Source organism: Magnolia sinica, chromosome 10, assembly GCF_029962835.1.
Source record: "Magnolia sinica isolate HGM2019 chromosome 10, MsV1, whole genome shotgun sequence".
Taxonomy (NCBI): Eukaryota; Viridiplantae; Streptophyta; class Magnoliopsida; order Magnoliales; family Magnoliaceae; genus Magnolia; species Magnolia sinica.
In genome coordinates this window covers 20,164,950-20,189,676 of record NC_080582.1, presented here as the reverse complement: position 1 = coordinate 20,189,676, position 24,727 = coordinate 20,164,950, and the positions used below count along the sequence as shown (strand labels likewise).

At 40.7% G+C, this 24,727-nt stretch overlaps 1 protein-coding gene across 2 annotated transcripts in view; it reads right to left on the bottom strand.

The window, feature by feature from the left end:
• LOC131258137 (NAD-dependent protein deacetylase SRT1-like) overlaps positions 1-23,559 on the bottom strand; it is an 81,237-nt gene extending 57,678 nt beyond the window's left edge. Inside the window, exons 1-3 of one of the 2 annotated variants that reach the window (XM_058259245.1) lie at positions 23,185-23,559; positions 8,689-8,718; positions 8,470-8,562 (exon numbers count right to left, since the gene is read on the bottom strand). In XM_058259245.1, the coding sequence (XP_058115228.1) occupies positions 8,470-8,562; positions 8,689-8,718; positions 23,185-23,283 (222 nt within the window). In that variant the 5' untranslated portion in view covers positions 23,284-23,559. The remainder of the gene's footprint in view (positions 1-8,469; positions 8,563-8,688; positions 8,719-23,184) is intronic. The other variant, XM_058259246.1, reaches the window with a different exon arrangement.
• Positions 23,560-24,727: the final 1,168 nt, after the last annotated feature.

Here is a 24,727-nt window from a genome sequence, read left to right as displayed (position 1 = left end):
ATTCAAACCTTAAAGTCGAGCTTAGGAAAATCGAGTTCGAGTTTTTGGTGTATGCCCACTAGAAGTGGTAAGGGTTTTGGCAAACACTCCATCATGAGTAACGAGCAATTAACCGATCACCTCGCCCAATTACTCCAAAAGATAACTGCCATAGAGACATCCAACAAAAATATCGAACGAAAACTGACCGCCATCGAAGCTAGACTTGAGCGATTAAAGGCATCCCAAATGGAGAACCCCACTGTTGGGGGAGATGTAAAGTCAGAGGCAGATGGTGTTGGTGAGGAGCCTATCCTTAGACAAACCCCCACCAATGGCGGGCATGTGGGTAGAGAACGGGCATATCAGGACCGCTTTGATCCTAACGAGAGGGCCATGAAGAATGTCAGGATTGATGCCCCGAGCTTTGATGGTCTATTTGACCCCAAGGCATTCCTTGATTGGTTAACTGACATGGACCACTATTTTGAGTGGCATGAGATGTCAGAGAACTGACAAGTGCGGTTTGCCAAAATGAAGCTTGTGGGGCAAGTGAAGATGTATTGGACCAATAAAGAGCGTGGGATTGAACGGGTGGGAGGAGCTCCCATTACCCAATGGAGCTAGATGAAAACTATGCTAAAAGAGAAGTACCTCCCTCTCTCTTATTGCTAGAAGGTCCTAGAACAATGGCAATCTTTACGCCAAGGATCCATGCCTGTCACGGAATACATCGCAAAATTTGAGGAATTCATGATGCGGTGTGACATTGAGAAAGACCCTCTAGTAACGCTCATGCGTTTCAAGATGGGCCTTCGATCGGATCTTCAGAGTGAGCTTTGGGCTCATCCCGTGACAGATTTGGATGAGATGTACCAAGTGGTGCAGAAAAGAGTAGTATCTGAAGACTCCTGTCACAAGACGGTTCGATTCCCAAGACTCTAATGTTAGGACTGGTTCTCAGGGAACTAGACCCAACATTGGTAATCAACCCAGGGCGCAGGCGAATGTTCCGCCTAGGCCTAGGCATCACAAGGGAAAAGGCGTCCTTGGTGCTGGTCCAGGTGGATGACAGAATGTGTGATGCTACGAATGTAGGAATGTTGGCCATTTTGCAACTAAATGTCCCACTAAGAGCAAAGGAAAAGCCTTAGTCATAGGTAATTCCCAGGATAGCAAGTATGATCAGGGCAACTCTGAAGTTGAAGAATATCAGCCCATAGGATCATTGAATGATGAGCATGAGGTGGGTGATGATGCCACACTAGCCGTTGTCAGGTGTGTGCTAGCCCAGACTAGAAGTAGTGTTGATTGGCGTCACAATACTATCTTTTACACAATTGTCAAGTGTGGCGAGAAAAATTGCAAGGTGATAGTTGACAGTGGGAGTTGCCAGAATGTAATTTCGACTAACACCTTAGGTTGTCTAAAGTTAGAGGCCACCCCTCATCCTGACCCGTACAAAGTCTCATGGGTAGACAAGACTTCCCTTCTCATCACCCATCAATGTCTTGTACCCATCGAGTTCAGGTCTTATAAGGAGTCCCTATGGTGTGATGTGTTGCCCATGGATGTAGGTCACATTATCCTTGGCAGACTGTGGCTATTTGATAATGATATCACGATCTACGGCCATTCTAATACGTGTACCTTCATGCATAACGGCAAGAAGATCAAAATTAATCATATGCCACCACAAAACACTGCACAGAAGAAAGGTGAGAAGGCTAGTGAGCCTAAAGAAATGAGGAAATCCACACCCAAGTCCCTCCACATCATCACAGCTAAAGAGTTTGAAAGAGAGACTGAGGAGGATTCGACGGTGTATGTCTTAGGGCATGTTTGGCCAAACGGATCCCATGGGATTAGGAGGGATGGGATGGTAAAATCCCAGGATATGCCAAACGAGCCAAACAGACCCAATGAACTTGTCCCGGGATATAGTAAACCCGTGGATCTTAAACCAATCCACTGACATTACCATCATTACCTTAAAATTGATCCCATCCCTCGTAATCCCGTTCAATCATGCCTGGGGCGTGTTTGGTTGGACGGATTGGAAGGGATTGGAAGGTAAAATCCCGGGATATGCCGGGCGTGCCAAACAGACTCGGTGAACTTGTCCCGGGATATAGCAATCCCATGGACCTTAAACCAATCCACTAACACCACCATCATTACCTTAAAATCCATCCCATCCCTCCTAATGCCATGGGATCCGTCCAGCCAAACAGGCCCTTAGTGGCTAGGGAGGCTACACCAGAAGTACTAGTAGAGTTACCCCATGAGGTCGCCCTGGTCTTAGAGGAGTACAGAGATGTATTCCCTAAGGATTTGCCGAATGAGTTGCCACCCATGAGGGACATCCAGCATGTCATTGATCTTGTCCCTAGGTCGACTCTACCAAACCTTCCTCACTATAGGATGAACCCTATAGAGCATGCAGAGTTGAAGAAGCAAGTAGATGAGCTCCTGCAAAAGGGTTTCATCCAAGAGAGCATGAGCCCGTGTGTCGTACCCGTTTTACTGAAACCTAAAAAAGACGGCACTTGGCGCATGTGTGTGGACAGTAGAGCCATCAACAAAATCACGGTCAAGTATAGATTTTCCATACCTAGGCTTGATGACATGTTAGACATGATGGCTAAATCCACCATTTTCTCCAAAATAGATCTCAAGAGTGGGTTTCACCAAATCCGTATACATCCCGATGATGAATGGAAGACAACATTCAAGACAAAGGATGGCCTATATGAGTGGTTGGTCATGCCTTTTGGCTTGACTAACGCACCTAGCACTTTCATGCGGGTGATGACCCAAGTCTTGAGACCGTCCATGAGGAAATTCTTAGTGGTATACTTTGACGATATCCTGATCTATAGCACCACTACAGAATCACACCTTCAACATTTGAAGTTGGTTTGTCGCGTCCTTAGGGTAGAGAAATTATACACTAACCTTAAAAAGTGTTCGTTCATGTCCAGTCAGGTTGTGTTCTTAGGGTTTATAGTGTTAGCAGAAGGGATGAGTGCAGACCCAGAGAAAGTCAAGGCCATAGTAGATTGGCCTGAACCAAGGAACATCCATGAAGTGCGAAGCTTCCATGGCTTAGCCACATTCTATCGTCGGTTCATTGGGAGTTTTAGCACGATTATGGCTCCCATTACAGAGTGTATGAAGAAGGAAGAATCCGTGTGGTCGAAAGCCACAGTTAAGGCTTTCAAAGAAATAAAGGGCAAGATGGTCGAAGCTCTCGTCATGCACCTTCCCACTTTTCTAAAGTCTTTGAACTTGAGTGTGTGTGATGCATCTGGTGTTGGTATAGGTGGAGTCCCGAGTCAAGAGGGTCATCATGTTGCCTATTCAGTGAGAAACTGAACGAGGCAAAACAAAAATACTCTACCTATGATAAGGAATTATATGCGGTAGTGCAATCTTTGAGACATTGGTACCATTACCTCCTACCGCAGGAATGTCTTATTCTTTGATCATGAGGCCTTACGTTATCTTCACTCACAGAAGAAACTTAACCCAAGGCATGTTAAGTGGATTGTGTTCCTTCAAGAGTATTCGTTTGTCTTGAAACACAAGGCCGGAGTAAAAAATAAACCAGCTGTAAAGTGGCGTTGCTCAATTCTTTAAGTGTAGGAGTTGTCGGCTTTGAGCAACTGAGAGACGAGTGCCCCACATGTCCGAATTTTGGGGGTTACCTATAGGTCACTCTCGAGTGATCAGCAAAGTGCGAGGGATTTCATATTGAGAGATGGATTCATTTTTAAAGGTAATCGTTTATGTATTCCTCGTACGTCCCTCCGTGAATTCCTTGTCTGGGAGCTTCATTCGGGAGGGATAGCTGGCCACTTTGGCTGCGATAAGACTATTGCCCTCGTAGAGGATCGTTTCTACTAGCCAAGTCTCAAGCGAGATGTCGCCAAAATTTCAAGGCAATGTAGAACGTATCCGATGGCAAAGCAACAAAAGAAAAATTCTAGATTATATACGCCATTACCTGTGTCACATGCTCCGCGGCAAGACATTAGTATGGATTTCGTGCTTGGGCTTTCGCAAGACAATTAAAAAGCACGATTCCATTTTTGTTGTTGTGGACCGCTTCTCTAAGATGGCGCATTTCATCCAATATTCTAAAACTTCAGATGCGTCTAATATTGTTAAGGTCTTTTTCGATGGTGTGTTTGATTGTGATGTCAGATTTACCAGTTATTTTTGAAAGACACTATGGCACATGATGGGAACACATTTGCAGTTTTCTACTGCATACCACCCCCAAACTGATGGCCAAACTGAGGTGGTTAATCGCAGCCTAGAAAACCTCTTACGATGATTAGTTGGTGAACATGTGAAAACTTAGGATTTGATTATACCTATAGCCGAGTTCGCCTCCAACAGTTTAGTCAATAGATCTACAAGGTTGAGTCCATTTGAAATTGTTAGTGGGTACAAACCTTAGATGCTCATGGATTTATTACCCATGTCAGTTACCCAAAGATCTTCTGAGTCAGCCGATGCATTTACACGACACATTCATGACTTGCATGCACATGTTAGACAGCGAATAAATGCAAGTAATGATAATTATAAATGCTCAGTTGACCAACATAGTAGGTGGACAAAATTTAATGAAGGGGATTATGTAATGGTTAGGATTAGACCAGAGCGGTTTCTTCCGGGTTCCGCCAAGAAATTACAAGCTCACAGTACTGGACCATTCAAAGTATTGCGTAAAATTGAGTCTAATGTGTACAGGGTAGACCTTCCACCTAAAATGAGAATAAATCCGACGATCAATGTAGAAGATCTAGTCCTCTGTCCTAACCCTTACATTGTTTCTTCTTCCAGCCATTACCCACTTTCCGACTTTACTTCTCAACCCACTCCACCCCTTCCACCATCAATTGACCGTAAGGAGGAGATTGAAGGGATAGTGGATGAGAAGATTGTTTCCACATGAGATGGGGGCTTCCAAAGGTACCTTGTCAAATGGAAGAACAAGCCACCATCTGATTCCACGTGGCTTACAGAAGCGGAACTGCAGCGGATTGATCCGGACCTTCTCAACACACAAAAGTTTCAACTCGTCGGAGCCGAGTTCTTCTCACCCGAGGGGAGTTGATGAGGACATCAGACCCTTCAAAGTCTATCAAAGATGAAGGCGGCCAACGAATACATCTTTATGCCTAAATGATGGTTCATGGAACAACCAATGAGGATTTTGAAGACCTTACATGTGTCATTGGATTAATTGAAAGCCCCACATTAGGAGGACACGTGTAGGATGAGTTAGAAGACTAATCTGTTACGCGAGATTATTTTTTTTTTAGAAAGTTTTGTTTTAAGCATTTTTTTCTTTTGTTATAGGGGTAGTTTAGTCATTTTCTTTTAAATCCGAATTTTATAAATAGGGTATTTTCTACCCTAAACCTAATAATGTTTTTTTTAAAAAATAAAGCTTAGTACCTCCTTCCCCTTTCTCTCTGTGGTAAGATCTTCTTTTCCCCTAATCTCTTCTCTTCTTCTAAATTCTATTTCTAGCCCTCCAACCTTCTTCTTCTCTTTCTATACCTAGTATTTTTTTTATTGCTATTGACCCTGAAAATCTGAGAATTAATCCCAACCCTCTCTCAGATTTTCCAGTCGTCCCTATTCCAGAAATCCTTTGATTTCCATAACTAAAGAAGCTGCATTGATTGTTGGATTGATTGTTGGATTGAAAGCATGCAAGATCGGGAGGTCCCATCCCTCACCGGATCCAATCCACACATGATTTGAATACGGTACCGCAGGATTGTGATGATGGTCTGCAACCATTGCATGTTTCCTTTGTTATTATCTTTACTATGATGTGGAATGTAAATATTTCAATTGATTTGTTTAGTTTATTTCTCAGGATAATTTTTGTGCTCACACATACATTCTAGTTTAGACCGTCCTGCATCAGTTCTTCCACGTTGGAACTCCCATCCACCTGCTGATATTAGGAATCTTTCACCCATGGAGGTTGAGAGCCTGCTTCAATACAGTGGTCAGATCAACAGACACTTGCGGTGGCTAGCCTCCTTCCGTCGAACATCCAAAGAGCAACAAGGTCAGTACAGTGTAATATGTAATGATGGTTTTTCCATCATCTAAGAAACTTACATGATCAACTGATATTCCACTTTCTCGGTCTCATTCTGCCCTTCTGCTTCTCTTTTCCCCACTCATGGATTGATCATGCCCAAGAATCCTCCAACACTCATCCAAAAGGATCCAACATAGGGTTTGCAAATGCATGGTGAATATTGGTTGACGTTGAAGCCCCATTCAATGCATATGGATTAAATAATCCCCCAGCCAAGCACAGTGAATTATGATTGAGCCAAAAATGGCTTGTTGCAATGTGTGCCTTGCCGATGTGTAGTCAGTTTCTACAAATAGGGTTTATTCTGGGACTGTTACATGTTAGGGTTTAACTTGACAGTGGACGGATGATCCATGTGCTGGACTTTGTTCTTTTGAGGACTGTTTCTATCTGAGTAAGCCTGTGTGTAATGCATGCAACGTGTTTAGCTGCTATATGTTCATAGTTGTGCTCAGCCTCTAACCCATGCCTGAGGAGATGTTCACAACTAAGGTGGACACTATGGTCACATGTTCACAACAGGATCCATGTAACTATAGATGCGTGGACGCCAGCAGGTGGCCAATGCATAATCATGTGATCATAGACATTCTTGTGTGGTAGACGGAATAATTATTAATTGAGTTTCTATTTCTGACACTTCAATGAATCAATTACTAGCTCGCACATGCATTTGTAGTGTGTTTTCAGCATGATAATTCAAAACTGTACGATAGGATATCCAGACAGTTGAAAACATGTATGGTTATTTGGGACGGGAGAACACCATAACGTTTTTGGCCAATTTCATGGGTGGATTTCTCTCTAATCCAAATGTCGAAACCCAGCCGCAAGGGATACATTATGAGTTTTACACTGATGTCCAAACAGCAGTATTTGACGTCAGGATGCAGATGTATTCAGGGGACAGGTATTGTAATTTGTCATCTTGATGCTTTTACAATACATTACTGAGGTGATCCTCAATCCAAACGGTCCCTCAATGTAAAATGACTTAAGTAAAACAAATAATCAGGCAATCTGCTTCTAGCATACTAGTTAGGGTGTTCAGTTTACAGGCAGAGGTCATGGATGCAAGAATTGCTTGGTGATCTAGCATTTTTGTTAGGAATACAGTTCACCACCTAGTTGACCTAGGTTTGTACTGACACAACTTTTTGGCCAGTTCCAGTCCAAAACAATCTGACCATCCAGTCTGATAAGGGTCTTAAACCTGTTAGAAGGTAGATATAAATCCTTCCATCGTGATGAAAAATATTGGTGTACGTCAGTGTGTGTGTGTGTGTGTGTGAGTGTGTGCGCGTGTGTGTGCAGATTTTGGGAGTGTTCTTTTTTTTTCATGATGTCAGGATGTCCCCGCCCCATTTTGAGGCAAGACCATAAAAAGGCATGTGCCATGCGCAACCATGCATAGAGCATTCTGAGTTTGGTTTATTGTGAATTGTGATTATCATACATCTATACATAGCCATAAGCACTGTTTAATGTATATTGGCATATATGCAACTTGATCCAAACTGAACAAATCATGGGCCTCGATGTAGATGGGGCAGAGACAAAAATTCAAATAGACTGAACAATCCCAATCTCTTCTTGCGGCACATCTATTTGTCCAATTCAGACCATTAAAATTTTTCATTCTAACCATTAATTTGATGCTATCAGTAGGGCCAGCAATAGGGTGGGCCAGGGGTGTTCATGCAAAGATTTTGAGCAAGTCAGGCCAGGCCTATTCAAAAGGTTGGTTGTCTGGCTCGGGCCCAGCTCATTGCCAGCCCTAGCTCTCTGACATAGGATCACCTATTCATTAGAATTTCTTGGAAACAAGTCATCTACAATAGGGCCAGAGATTTGGATGCTTTGAATTGAGGTACTTATATGGCACATGCACACTGACATTATGCAGGTGTAAAGATCAATCTACTGTAACAGAGCACACAATAATTTCTTTTACCTTTTTACCTTCTCACGGGGAGAGGTAGTGCAAAGAATCCAAAAACAACAAGTCTGTATCTAACTACCAAATTATCCGTTAGGCCCCTCTAAGAAATCTTTGTTCCAAGGCCCAATTACCAAAATACCTTTAGACCCTTTCTAATAAATTTTGTTTCAAAGGAAACTTATCTTCGAATAATTGATTCTGGGGAATGCACGAATAATTGATTCTGGGGAATGCATTCGCTGCCCACCCAATTCTAACTGGACAGAAATGTTTGTGCGCACAGTGACTGCAGTCACTTATGTGATAAATGTTGAGTACAAATAAGTGATCCAAAAATTATTACCTTAACTTTATTTTCTTACTATAATTCTTAATCAGTCCTACTAAATATTTTCTAAATACAACTTACCTGAAGAGTCCATACTCCCTTGGGACCTCGAAAATCAGGTATACCACATGAAGTTGATATCCCTGCGCCTGTAAAAGCCACCAGATGCTTGCTCTACATGAAAAAAAAAAAAAAAACAGAGGTATATAAACAAGTTGAATATCATCAAACCCACATGCTTGTGAAATCATACACATTAATTCAATGATATCCTTTCGATGAGGTTTTAAGCATTCCAACCTTGTGAATCATCGCAGCAAGTTCTTCTATCTGTCATTATGCAAATCAAAGCAGTGGGTATCAGTAAAACAAGCAAACAACTCTATTAAGAAAGATTTCCATCTAATACAGAAAGAAAAGCCATGAATTTGGGAAGAACAGGAATGTGAATAAATCAAAGAAAATAGAGACCTGACCCAGCTGTCTTGGAAACAAAACTTCCTGTCAAGAGCTAAATCAGCCAAAAGGAAAAGGAAACTAATTGTCTAAATGTCAGAACCTAGTAAAGATAATTTTTTTGACATCCTGAATGACCCAACATGATTTGCTCACCAATTATAGACCTTTTGGCTAGACAACAGAAAAAGGATATTATCTGGAAGAGTAGAATTTAGAATAGTCTGAGTTTATCTATTCTAAAGAAAAGAGCAAACTTGGGTTGTTGTCAACAGAATATATTTCTACAATCATCATCATCTCACCATATCCTTGTCCAACTATTTTGTGTCAACTTTATGAGTCATGTTTCATCAATCAATCCCAAGGGTGCCCTACCTCGGTAAGTGAACAAGCCCTCATATCCTTCTCACCATCTCAATCATGTCCTTTTGCTCATCCTCTTTTCAAGTCATGTAACCCTAATCATTGCTCCCTCCTTGCCATAGCTATATACATTGTTCGGAGTATTCCTGATATTATCCGGATCTCCAGCTTGGTGATACCGATAACACTGGTACCGATGCCAATAACACTGGTAGTATAAAAAAATTTAGGTATCGGCGATGTATTGCTATGTATCACCAGCGTATCAATATCGTCAATGTATCGCCAATATTTTCAACTATGTAAATTCCAGGCATTGCTTGTATCAGCGATATTTCAATAATATCACCAATGTATCAATATCGCAAAAAATCTGTTTGTTAAAAAAAATCCATTTCAATTTTTGCAATGGGCGCATGGTTGTATGTAGTGTTCAAATTGTTGACAATAACATCAATAATAGCACGATACTATCGTTATCACAAGATAGGCGATATCAAGACCATAGTCGTTCGTTTCTTTTCCAGTTATTGATGATTTCTTGGTAAAATATTGTATGTTGTCGATATTCTAAAATATTGATGGATGTTTGGATGGATAGATGGGATAGATGGGATTGATGGGATGGTTGGACTGATTGCTTACGATAGCACATGCATTTAGGCCCCCCATTAAATGGAAACTTATTATGTATGCATTCTTTTCGTAATCTTTTTTATTCCTAAATATAGAAATATGTGTATTTTAGCATCCTGAAGTTTCACTAAAAAATTTGACCGTTTTACCCATGTTTCTCCAATGTTTTCCCGCATTTCCGATTATCACCAATAACGATATTGTTTCTATATCCCTGGCCAGCAAAACTTGTAGCGATACTGATACTTTGAACACTGGCCATCTATGAGTTTCTTCCCACCTTACTGAACTACATCAATCTTCTCTTCATCATGTTTCCTCTTATCGATACTACTCATAAGCCACTTTAGATGACTTCATTCTAAAATATATCCTTCATAGTCTTCTCATACATCCACCTCAACATCCTCATTGCTAAAACAATCAACCTCTATTCATTTTGCTATCTACCTGCCTAACTACTATGCCATATGGTATAGCTGTCTCATAAAACTTTCCTTAAGGTCTACAAGCATACAACAATCACACAACTCTCCAAAACAAGGGATTATGCAATGGGAGAAATTCTCTTAGGAACCAATTCCCATGAGAACCCATAAAAACCCTTTGAGAACTCATCACACGTGATGTGTGCACAAAATCCGAACCGTCCACTAGATGAGTTACCTCATGAAACCCCTATAGCTCAAAAGTCAGCTTGATCCAAAAATCAAGTGGGCCATAGCAAAGTGGGGGGAATTCTCACCCTTGATTTTCATCAAGGCCCACCTAAGTTGCAAAACAACTTGATTTTTTCCCAATCTTTCATTCAAGCTAAATGAAGGGCCTATATGGCCTAAATTGCAGATACGCATCATGTGAGATGAGTTTTCAAAAGGTCAAGTTCTCCTGAGAAGCGGTTCATAAGAGAAAATTACTCTATGCAATAGTATCGACCGGCATATCAACTAGATTGCTAGCTGATACATACGGGTTGTATCGGGCGATACGGCCATATTCACCATACCTTATAGGATAGATTTAGTGCAACTAATTAATATATTAAATGTGCTAGTGAATTATATGAATTATAGAAATATTAGTTGTTGATGTTGTGATCTGGACGTCCTCACTAGACCATTGTGCACCTGCAAAAGCAAACAACAATGGAAACCCTAGCTATAGTGGGGGACCCTCCAATGCCAAAGTTAGGGCAGGTACTCTGGGTCTAGTAGAACTTAGGGTGTATTTGTGCATACCTTTCTCCGTAGGTGAGGCTCTTATTTATAATCCCTTTTGTACCAATGACATATATGGCAATGCCCTATATGGTAAATGCGTATTACAGAAGGAATCTCCCTCCGAACGTGTCGTAATCGCTTTCCCGAGATCCTCGGAGAATATCTCTTCGAGATCTTCTTTCAATAAGATCTCCAAGTGGTTGGGATCCCAGGAGATCGCGATAGACAGCCGAGGTCAACCTTCAAGTCGGAGGGTCGAGGTCGAGGTCGACCTTCAGGTCGGAGAGTCGAAGTCGACTTCCTGGTCGGGAGGTCGAGGTCGACATCTAGGTCGGGGGGCCGAGGTCGACTTCCTGGCCGGAGGTCGAGGCCCCGCAGACCGAGCCAAGCTGTTAATTGGGGGGAGGGAACCTTTCTTCGAGGCAGGTAAGGTCCATATCCTACTGTTGGTGGTTGATGGTTGATCGTTGGTAGTCGATCCTCGAATTGATTGTAGAGGTCATTCTCGGTTGTCGGGGCCGAGCTCTTATTCGACCTCCTTTACTTATGCTTTGTGTTCTCTCTCATTGTGGTTGTCTTGGCCGGTCCATTTTCACCCATAACATTAACGATTTTTATATTTATTATTTAAATATTTATTTTAAAAATTCCAAAAATATTTGAAATGATATTATTTGTTGTTCCTTTTTTTTTTTTTTTTTGAAAGGTGAATACAAACACACTCTTATACCCACACCCACACACCACATGGGTTCTTGAACCCATGACCTTAGAGTAGAAACACACAATATCTACCACTAAGCCATGAGTAGAGACCCCATGATATTATATGTTGTTCTTAATATTCTTTTTACTTAATGCAGTCATGCAAGTAAAAATTGCTTGGAAAAGGGAGGCAGCCCAACATTGGTTAACAGCACGGAACTCCGCTTGCTGACAAACAACACAAGTACACGTGCAACTATTGTAGGTGCGTTTCAGAGTGGTGGGGTGTCACGTTTGAAGGAACACCTAGAGGGGGGGGGTATCAAAACGTTGTGGACTGCACACATGTTTTGAAGGAGGTGAGAACGCAAAGATGAAGTTGTTACTTGTTACAGAAAGGGGTGAGACTGAAAAATAAGCACGTTGAACATAAGAGAGTACGGTGAGAAGTTAGCACGTCCAGTGCAAGGTCTTGGGATAATAGAAGAGGAAGACGACAATGAAGACCCCGAGTATAGACAAGTTGTTGAGGAGTCTTTATGGGAGGATTGAGATAGAAACTATATGAGGCGTTGGGAAGCAAGTAGGCCTACTTTCGAGGAGTCTGTGGGAGGCCGGTGCGAGGAGTAGAGCGGGGAGCGCAGTGAAGTGTGGAGCAACAGCCGGGGGAGGTGGGAGGGGGGAGGGGTAAGGTTGGCGTATAAGTAGACATTGAAGTATTAAAGGGGAGATTGGAGGTTAGGTGGGCATCGAAGTAGTAAAGGGGAGATTGGGGGATAGGTAGGTGTCACAGTAGTAGTGTTTGAATGCTAGATGTACCTTCATATCCAGCCAACTGGATATGAAAGAATGGGAAAAGTAGAAGTGGTTGAAGGATCTTTAGAGTTGAGGGGATGTAAGAAAGAGGGTAGAAAAAATTTATGGCCAAGTTTTTTATACATGACCACATGCCAACTAAGGCAGCTGCAAGCCCCCACTTCAAGAATATGATTACTGAAGTACAACATGGCGAGGAGGGTACGAGTCACCTATAGCACATGAGATTATGGGATCTTACATAGATGATGAGGTTATTGAGATGCATTGTTATATCGACGAGTTAAGGCTGTTATGGGAAACTTATGGGATCACACTATTGTGTGGTGGATTGACAAGGTCGATGAAGTTGTCCATCATAAATTTTATAGCCTACTGTAGAGAGAGGACCATATTTCTAAGGTCCATTAATGTGTCGAATGCAAATTACATATATGGGCTAACAAATGATGTGATGAAGGATGTGAAGGTGAAGAATGCAGTGTTGTTTGTCATTGACAATGGGAGCGCATTCATGGCAAGAAGGAGTTGATGAATAAGTATGACCTATACTAGTGCCCAACCCATTGCATTGATTTGATGCTTAAGGCGATAAGGGTTAAACCTACAATTAAGAGTGTGATTGTTGATGCTTGAGCAATTACAAATTCCATCTACAATCACACTTAGCTATTATCTAAGATGCATGGGACGTACCATAGCGATATGGTACGGCCTAGGGTAACATAGTTTGCTACGAATTTTATTACCTTAAAAAGCCTCTTGAAACACAATAATGGAGTCAAAAAGTTGTTTAATTCTAAACAGTTCTAAGACAGCGTACAATGTAGTGGGTATTTTGGAGCCCATTTATAAAGTGTTACGAATGGTAGATAACAAGACATTTGTCGATGGGTTCCATGTACGAGTCCATGCAGTACATGAAAGATGCCATTAAGGCTAAAGCCTGATGCAGGACATGAAATTCAAATATAATGAGCAAGATTGTCAAGCTTTAGATCATGATAGTTCAAAAACAATTACACAAAATTCCATATCCCACACAAAAGTTCAAGCATTCAATCAAGGGGAATCTATGCAGGTCCAGGCCTACACATGCTAGGGCCGGATCAATCAAAATTATAGACCAAACAAGAATCAAAGGAGGGTAAATTCATCCACACATGCACAGAAATAATTCCCCCTATCCAAGGGATTCAAAAATTTCAATTCGGGAAACTCTAAGGTTGAAGAAATGGCATAAAATTGGGGATTTGGGTAATTTAGGGGTAGGTTTAGGGATTTTGGGTGAAAGGGGAGTGAAAGAGAGGAGAGAGACGAACCAGAGAAGCACTGCACGTATGAACAGCAGCAGTGGCCTAGACGCACATGCGTGTGATCCCGGCCGCACGTGTGTGGGGCCCACTATTCAGAAAAAGGCCACTTGGCCCTGGTCGGCCAGGGATAGACTCCAAAACCCTCAAATCTCAACTCGATCCAATGCAAGGTTTCTGCGTGATGCTCCACCGAAGTTTCAGCCCTCCTGCAGGGCGAGATTCCAGAAATCTGCTGTAGATTGGGAAACGCCTGCAAATATTGTTGGATTTGCAGATGGAATGCTTGTAAGAAAAGAGAAATATGGATGGTAGAAGGTGGGGGTGAATTGAGATAGGTGTGGCTTCGCACCACGGTAGTCAGCCCTTCGAGGAAGGGAGAGTTTCGCACCCAATTGAATCTCCACAACTTGGAAATTTAGAGGAGCAGAAAAATGCAACAATTTTATTAATCTTCATTCAGAAAAAAAGGCTACAAGGGGTGCTTATTTATAATAAAACCCTATACCCCAAAACTCGCGTCATGTGCGCAACCTATTACTTGGAGATGAAGTAATAAAAAATAACAACTAATCAAAGCAATCTAAATTGTCCATGATATTCCTAATAACAATAATAAGCAAAACCCAAAGTACTAGGTTACCTAGGGTAGTGGGCCACGATCATGAGATCCATGATGGGATCCACATGATGATCGGGTCCACCCTAAGGAACCAAAACACAGTCCTATAACTAGGAGGCCCTCCATGAATGTCATCATCGATCCAAATAGAAGGTGGGGCCCTCCTCCTTGCGTACGTGCGTAAGGAGGGCGTGCATGTGTGCGAGATGTTCCCATCAACTCTCCTCGGCTGCGAAGATTTCGCCACTGGCAAAACAAAACTCCTGAACCGCTCCAAGATGTCAGGATCAAGTCTCTGAAGCTCTTCCTCAGTGAGTCACATACTGTCTAAAGCTGGGCGTGACTGCCACTTAACCAGGTACTTCTGAAACCTGTCATCTGACGTGAATATTATCGGATGGTCCAGAATATCCTCTATCTCCTCTCTGAGTGTGGGAAGGGTAGGTATGGGAGGTAAAGGCTGGGAAGATGGGTCGGGAGGGGGTCATGGATCAAAGGAAAGGTCTGAGGAATCAGGATGGTTAGGTGATAGACTGAACAATGTATCAGTGGTCCCCTGAAATGCAACTAGATCTTCCACATTGAATGTGAAACTAATTCCCATGGAAGGTGGAAGATCCACCACATACGCATTAAGACCGTTTCGTTTTATAATTTTTAATGGTTCAGCGCTACGCGCATGTAATTTACGAACGGCTCCCTAAGGGTACCGCTTTGGCCTGATGCGGACCATCACAGAATCCCTTACATTGAATTCCTTGAAACGTTTATGGTGGTCTGCAGAAAATGTTTAATGTTCATTACTAGTCATGATCTTCTGCCTGATTTCTTGATGCCATGAATGAATGTGATGCGCAAAAGACTCTGCAGACTCTGATGGCCTATGGGACAGTGACATAGGGACAAGATCAATAGGTTTCCTAGGTTTATAACCAGTAACGACTTCACAAAGACGTAGACCTGTGGACCTATTGACAGAACTATTAAACGCAAACTCGGCTATAGGTAGTACAATGTCCCACGTCCTGGTGTGTTGTATATCCCTCATAGGGGGAAACTCATCCGGTAGATCATCAAGAAAGGTATCACGAAACTCATCCACTACCGGAATGGCCTCAGTGGGTAACTCTACACTAGCTTCTGGTACACTCTCTCTAGCCACAAGGCCATACATGTCATACCACTTTAAAAGTGGTCCATGTCTGCCAACCAATCTTGAAAAGATTTAGGGTCAAAGTGGCCATCAAACGTGGGGGCATCTACTCTAACTCCTTTAAGAAGTTGCGCATCGAAGTCATAGTGGTCTTGATGTACCTCACGGGCTGGGGGCACAGGTGCGCACCCATAACTGATTCCTTGGCCACCTCCATTCCTTGGTCTATCCTCCTGACCACCTACCTGAGATTGGGCATCTTCCCCAATGGTGGGGTTTGCCCTATCAAAGGTCTCTAGTTGGGTAATGCGCACATCAAGTTGTTCAAAGCGTTGGTCCATATGTTGTTCCAAGTGCCTACCCAAACACTCAAACTGTTGGGTCAGCTTGTCCATTGACTATTGCAATTGCTCCATATTTAGTATAGGGTGCAACGTGTGGGCATACAACTACTAAATCAATCTGAGCACCTTCTACTACGACTATATGCACCTTAATAGGACTAAATGCTCCTATAGGACCCTATATGGAGAAAACGACACAATACTACTCAATTTCCAGCAACCTATTTGTACAAAAAATCTGTCAACAGAAAATCCAGCAAAGAGATATGCGGATTTTCTGATAGCAGAAAATTCAGCAGCCTATATAAGAAATTATGGACCTCTAAACAACTCTATATGATGTTACTTAATGCATAATGGACATAAATAAATTAAACCCTAAACATGCAATGCATTCCCCTACAAGAACCCTAAGCTCTGATACCAAATTTGATGCAGGACATGAAATTCAAATATGATTAGCAAGATTGTTAGGCTTTAGATCACGATAATTCAGAAACAATTACAAAATTTCATATCCCACACAAAAGTTCAAGCATTCAATCAAGGGGAATCTATGCGGGTACAGGCCTACACATGCTAAGGCCGGAATCAAAATTATAAACCAAACAAGAATCAAAGGATGATAAATTCATCCACACATGCACAGAAATAATTCCGCCAATCCAAGGGATTCAGAAATTTCAATTCGAGGAACCTTAAGATTAAAGAAAGAGCATAAAATTAGGGATTTAAGTAATTTAGGGTTAGGTTTAGGGATTTTTGGTGAAAGGGAAGTGAAAGAGAGGAGAGAGACAAATCAGAGAAGTACTGCACGTGTGGACAGCAGCAATGGCCCAAACGCACGTGCGTGTGATCCCAGCTGCACGTGTGTGGGGCCCACTATTCAGAAAAAGGCCACCTTGGCCCTGGTCGGCCAGAGATGGACTCCAAAACACCCAAATCTCAACTCGATCCAATGCACAGTTTGTGCGTGGTGCTCCGCCGAAGTTTCAACCCTCCTACAAGGCCAGATTCCAAAAATCTGTTGTAGATTGGGAAACGCTTGCAAATATTGATAGATTTGCAGATGGAATGCTTGTAGGAAAAGAGAAATATGGATGGTAGAAGGTGGGAGCGAATCAAGATAAGTGTGGCTTCGCACCACGGTAGTCAACCCTTCGAGGAAGGGAGGGTTTCACACCAATTGAATCTCCACAACTCGAAAATTTAGAGGAGCATAAAAACGCAACAATTTTATTAATCTTCATTCAGAAAACAAGACTACAAGGGGTGCATATTTATAATATAACCCTATACCCCAAAACTCGCGCCATGTGCGCAACCTATTACTTGGAGACGAAGTAATAAAAAATAACAATTAATCAAAGCAATCTAAACTGTCCATGATATTCTTAATAACAATAATAGGCAAAATCCAAAGCACTAGGCCACCTAGGGTAGTGGGCCATGATTATGAGATCCAATGATGGGATCCACATGATGATCACCACCCCAAGGAACCAAAACACAGTCCTCTAACTAGGAGGCCTTCCATGGATGTCGTCATCGATCCAAATAGAAGGTGGGGCCCTCCTCATTGCGTATGTACATAAGGGGGGTATGCGTGTGTGCGAGATGTCCCCATCAAAGCCCCGAATATATAAATGGGTGCACACAATCATTGATGACTAATGGGATATGACTCTCAAGCGCCCACTTTTCAAGGCTGGTAAGTAACTACATTTAATTTTTTATATGTTTCAATACTTTATTAGTTACTTGTATGGTATAGACATGTATGGTTATTTTCAACATACTTTCTGAATACCAAGTACCACTACATTCGTAAACATAGCGACGACAATCGATAAGTATACAAGAAGTTATTCCCCAATTCTCCATAGAAAGCTCATTTCGTGAACAAAGTAAGTTGTTGCATTTGATTCTTGTCTAAGTTCTTGCCACATATTATATCAACAATTAGTATTAAATTCCATCAACAGATTGTGGACTTTCAAGATATGAGGGACATGTTTGAGTGTGAAGTTGTGAGAGAGTCGAAGAAAACGATGATGCCAAATGAGTTGTTGCATGTAAGCTTGTACTTAAAAGTTAGTTTTCATATTTTAAAATTATATATAGAACTAAGAGAAGGTCATGACCAATTTGTTGCAAAATGGTGAGCCATGTATGAGAGTGACTACAAGTGTTACAGCGATTATCTATCCACTTACTCACACAAATGATGCCATTATCACTGCGTAAGCATAATTGGAGCACTTTTTCGCTCATTCATGAACAAGTTGGGTTGCGAGAGGCTCCAGAAGCTGAAATTTTGCCACCATGACATGAAGTTTCGACAGATACTGCTTGCATGAAGAGCAAAAGAGTACAAGAGAATACGCTAGATGTCGTGATGATCGGTCAAAACGCATTTTATGAAGGAGATACAAATAACCCAATTTCCGAGCGGGTTAAGTCAGCTAACTTGGATTAAGTAGATGACCTACCGCATCCAAAGATAGCAGAGGAGGCAGCATCACAAGGCATTGATGTTGAGGGCAAGATCAAGCTTTTCAGCCATTGTCGAGGGGTGTTGGAGACAACCAAGCACCAAGATCTCATGGAACATATGGTCACCACGCTCTTACATCGACAACGACACGAAGAGCGACAAGGGTAGTGACAATGATGGTGATGGCAATGGCGATGGCGATGGCAATGGGGTGATGGAAGTGGGGATATCCATAGCAAGAGTCGAAGTCAATGGCCTCTTAGCCCATTCATTGGGGAAAGAATTTGAGCATGCCAGACCATGGTTCTTGTCCTATCCCAAAACAAGCTTCTCAATCAAAAAATAAGTATTATGACCATAAGAAGACAGGCAGGACTGTATGGCATCTAATTTTGCCATTTGTGTGGACCATTTGGGGCAAGAGGAATAAGCGATGCTTTTGGAACTCCTCCGGCTCAATCAAGGTAATAGTGGCTTCAATTAAGGTGTTCGTCTTTGAAGTGGCAGCTCTTTTAAAAGATGTAAATGATTGCAATGTGTCCAATGTTGTCAAATCACATATGCTCGTGCGGCAACCACATATTTATTTATTTTTCTCAAAAAAAAATTTAATAGGGAAAATAAGAAATATATCTATATATATATATATATATATATATAAGAAATTAGGAGGAACTTTCCTAAGTTAATGGATAACTAATTTTATGTATTTAAAATATATTTGAGTGAAATAAAATGAATTAAACATCAAGTCATCAATATTCAACAATATAGTTAACAAATAACACTTAACATTTAACAAATAATAAGTAAAATAACAACTAACAAGTAACAACAAAATGAAGAAGCTATTTTTTTTATTATTCATTGTAGAAATTGGAAATATAATTTACAAATTACAACTTCTACACACTAATAAAATAATATTAAATGCTATATACATCGAACTATTTGCCATTGCGGCATTTGATCACAACCTTCGTCACTATCACCATCATCATCGAAGTCATCTTCTTCTTCAACATATACTTCTTCTTTTATTTCTTCATCATCTGTATGTACTAATACTTCATCAACATCCAACGGTGGATGTGGACCTTCAGCTTGATTATCATCTCATCATTCTTCCATCTCCTCGATCTCTTCCGCGGGTTAACTGCTACTACTCGCCCCACCTCTCCTTTGCCTTCGAGCGTAAGTAGAAGTACCTTCTTTATGTGTCAATCCATATACAGCATCTTATCTTGGGCCCATGCCAGCTCCTTTGAAGTAGATTCTTGCCTTCTTTGAACTCATGCTTGATTCTTGAAAGTTGAATCATATCTTCTTGTAAGTTGTAAGTTGTGAGTTGTAACAAACTAAAAATAAGAAATGTCTTGAGTCTCTTGACTCTTGAATGTGGAAAATGGGAGATAGAAAGAGATAGAGAAATGTAGAAATGACAAATGAGATTAAAGTAGATTGTACTTGCACCTACTTTGTAGCAAATGACAGATGAGAATGATGAACGAATGTAGATTGTAGAATAGAAATGAGAATCTAGAGATTAAAGAGATATAGAAATGAGAATATAGATTAATAAGTGACTAAAGAGAGAAATGAGAATGAATAAATGTAGTTATGTAGATTGTAGAAATGAGCATCTACAGATTAAAAAGATAGAAGTGAAATGAGAATGAATGAATGTACAATCATAGATTATAGAGAATCTAAATCTAGAGAATAAAAAATGTAGAGTGTAGAGAGAGAGAGAGAGTGTGTGTGTGTGCATAAATGAATGTTATGTAACTAGAGAATTAATATAATAAATAAGAGAATGTAGAAAATGAAATGAATGAGAATTATGAGATAGATGTAGAAAATGAAATGAGAGACTTGACTTGGAATTCGATGTATTCTTGCTTCTACTTTCTTGAATCTTCATTGAAACTTGAAAGAAGTTGGAGCTTAGGCCTTGGAGACTCGGAACTTGGGAGTTGAAAGATGGAGAATGTAATTATGTAAGAGAGAATGAGAGATTTGAGACTTTGAAAGTGTATGAGAGTAGAGAAAGTTTGAGTGAATGTAGAATGCAAATAGAGGGGGTATGAATGCCTTTTTATAGGCAAAAAAGGTTAGATTTTGGAAAAAAAAAAGCCCCAACAATCAGATTTCTTACCGTTTGTCGCATATTTGATATATGCAATCACATATGTGCAAGGATCGCATATGCCACAGTCGCATATGCAATTTCCCCTCCATCGTGTGCATATGCGATCGCACATGCGCATATGCAGTCGCGCATTACAACAGTGAATGTGTCTACTCTTTGTTGTAGTCCCTTTGGACTATGTAGTGCCTTCCCGCCTTAATGCTCCATTTTGTTTGTTGTGTACAGTCCTAAGGAGTAGACATGATTGACCCACAAGTAACCTCCCACAACCCATGGCCTTGCATTTATTACTGCATACACAACTTCCAAAGCTTGTAATTGAGGTATTCAACTTTCTCAGAAACAAGAAGCCTAGTCCCAGCCATATTTGGTCACCATCTAAATATTTCCCAGATATAGACCCTTCTTCTATGGTTGCATAACGGATGCAAACATACAGGATCTGCAAATTCAACTTCTCACAATTAATCAATAAATTTCTGATCACACAATCACTAAGTGTTACTCCCAAAAGGATCGACTAGCCTTTGATGCCGCATTGTAAAGTTTCTTGGGCAACAAAAGTTCCCAAAAACTTGCACATACCAGGTCTACCACGTGTACACAAGAAAGAGAGAAGAAATCTCAGTCTCAAACTACAAATTCACAAGTATATTGTGCCATTCTCAAAGAGAGAATCTATTGGCATGGCCCACCAGATCACACAACAATGTAGAAGAAGAAAATAAATACAAGAGAAGAGGAGATGGCATGATGCAATAACCTTAACCTTACAGAATTAAGAATCAAAGACTAGAAGAACAATGAGACCAGCAACAAGTAAACGTAATAACGAGCAATATAAGCATCAAGAATCATCAGTAATTACCATAGGTTTTCAAGTTCACTTTCATTCATTATTATAGAAAATAAATACAATAAGAGGCCATTTGGAGAAAGTATGCATAATAGAATTTGACCCTTCTTAGATTGCACCAACTTCAAATTGAAAATGGTGACTAATACAGACCCTAAAGGGAGATGCAAATGGATCAATGAAAAGAAGAAAATTGATTGTGGGAAAGAACCCAACAATCCCTCTAGTCAAGATTAAAGATCATGAAAAACCCCCTCTTCAACTATTCTTCCAAGACCACATGCCAAAGAAAAGAAACCCAGCTTTTTATTACTTCATTGTAATGCCTTACACATCCATAACATAGCTTTATATCGGCTTAAACAAGAAAACAATAATGTAAATTAGCTTTATATGGGCCATAAGTAAATGTTGAAGTGATAAAGTCCATTGATATACATTGATACACCACACTCTGACAGCTTGAGCTTTTGGAGTGAATGGTTGTTTGACATGGTATCAGAGAGGAAGGTCCTATGTTCGAATCTCGAGAGCAGCAAATATGCCTTGCTAATATATTATTCTCCCACGGGGGGTCAGGAAAATCAGGTCCGGCCCAGGGACCGGGAAATTAAGCCCAGCCTATTTATGGTGTGAGTGTCCCTCCACCTTCGTCAATATGTTCCCGTGCGGAGTTCCCACCTCGCACGTGCGGGGGGGTGTTGAAGTGATAAAGTCCATTGATATACATTGATACACCATACTCTGACAGCTTGAGCTTTTGGAGTGAATGGTCGTTTGACAGTAAATTCCAACAGTATGGGCTCATTTGGAAGCTAACCTAATAGGTCATCAGGCAGGACCAACTTCATGCCATTCTGACATCATTTGGTTCCCAAAAAGTGGCCCACTAGAAAAAATGGCGAAAATAAAAGGGAAATCACTAATTAATTCATGATCAAATCCAACCCTAAAAACAATTTAAAATAATTAGACCCTATAAATTTAATGGCCACTTGATTGATCCCGTATGACCCACAGAAAAATTTGAATATTGATCTCGTCAAATCTATCATTAAACCATTGATCTGGTCCAGATCAGCAATCAAGATAATCTGAATGGTCGGAATGGTCAGATCTTTGATCAACCAGCTTGTGTGGCCATTTGGCTGCATCAATGCTTTTTTGGGAAGTCTTCTGCATCAAGCAAATAGATAAAACCCATCAAACCAGCTACATTTTTTGAAGAAACAAGCACAATGTCCAGTTGGGCAACCCTCCATTCCGCTACATTCCAATATAGGAGCTTCCCAACATGCAGCGAGATATCATCAAAAATCAAAGACGTGTAGTTTTTCTGCAGTTTTTCTACTTCAATCATCATACACTGCAACATTCATAAGAAAGCCATAATCGACAATTTAAATATACAGACAACCAAAAGTACGATATTGTAAATGACTAAAGAAAACAACAACCAAAAACAATTTTCATGGGGCTTTTTTTCCTACTTCATAATACTACACGCACCAAAAATCATCAGTAAGGTATCATCAAAAGATGAAACATTCAATCAACCACAAGCAATTTTCACGGATTTTCTACTTCAATAGTTACAGATATAAGCTCAGATGAGAAAAGAACAAAAACCCAAATGAGAGAGAGATAGAAAGATTGTTGCCTTTCGCTGCAAAAGGTGAGGTGGGTCGAAAATCTCAGACATTCCAACTTTGCCCACATCCTCTCTATAAGAGAGTTTCTCTGCATAGCCCAGAGACATGCTTCTCTCTTATATCTTTGTGAAAGGGACTGTTCTTTTTTTTTTTCCTTCTTTTTTTCTTCTTCTCTTTCTTCTTCTTCTTCTGAGGGATGGGAGCTTAGGATCCTTTATATAAAGAAGGCCCACTAGTGAAAACAAAGCCTTCCCAAATCCCAACATCCGAGGAAGAGAATTTTGTTGGTAGAAAATTACCTAAATACCCTTTTGACCAGAGTCAAATTACTTTCTTAAGTAGTTGGGCGATTGTGATTGTTCACCACCGTTTTGGAAGTTCCAGCAACTCCTGCGCTGTAGTTTGGCTTTCATTTAAGTCGATCCTCACTGTCCAGGGAATTGGTGGCCATTGACTGGGTGGTTGAACCTGAAATGGTAAGCAAACTAAATTCAACCCCAGGGATTAATGGTCAGGATTATCCGGTAAGCACCATTTTGCCTATCAAAAGAATGGTGTCGGCCCATGGGTTTAGATTGTCTATATGTTGCGTGTAAAGTGAATGAATCGTTACCATTACGCCTATCAAAAGGCGATTCGCATTCGGCATTTTAAACTCTCACGAGATCGTTTGGATGCCTATAAATTGGATAAGTTGTAAGTGACCAAGTGAACGGTAACACCTGGATTTATTATTCCGATCGAAGCAGCATATAGGGGGATTCCCCCCCTCTTCGATTGGAAAAAAAAAAAAAAAAGATTTAAAGAGTATGGTATCCTATGTAATTGTAAAAAGTATTATGCACATACATTGTTTAGGGAACTGGTCATGAAAAACAAAAATTAGTTGTTGAAAAACTTCAGTTAACCAATTGAAATTTTCAAAAGTGTTTACTGACTTTTTAAATACTTGATACATCATCCAAACCTTAAAATCAACCACCCATTCATGTGATATCGATGTCCTAGTGAGACCTAGTGGTTCTCGTGTTGGATTTCCAGAATCCTGATGAAAAACTCAATTATACCTACTTTCAAGTGCAATGGAGAAGGCTGTAAGGAGAGTCAAAGTATAATCAATTTAGGTCTCTCCATCTACACATTCTCAAGTATTGGGGATTTTAAATGATTTAGTGCAGTCACGAGACTATAAAAATTTGGGCATGATGAGCCTCCTAGTCTTGAGGTTTATAAGTTATCTATGCCATTGCCAGTGACCAATGGCCTAATTGAAGAAACCATCGATGTCACACTTACACACTTAAGTGTGGTAGGGAATAAGGTGAATCAACATCGAATTGACCCCAATAGGTGAAGATTGTCCGTCTTAATACTAAATGAGTTTCCTCACATGAGATGACTATTTAATTACAGCATATGTATGCTATGGAATTTGTATGGCCATGGCCAATCAAGGGCAATGAAATCCATGGATACAATTTTCTCTTAACTGCTAAACCGTTGTATCTAATCTCAAGTGCCCAATAACATCGTAGCTAATGCTTCTCAAAC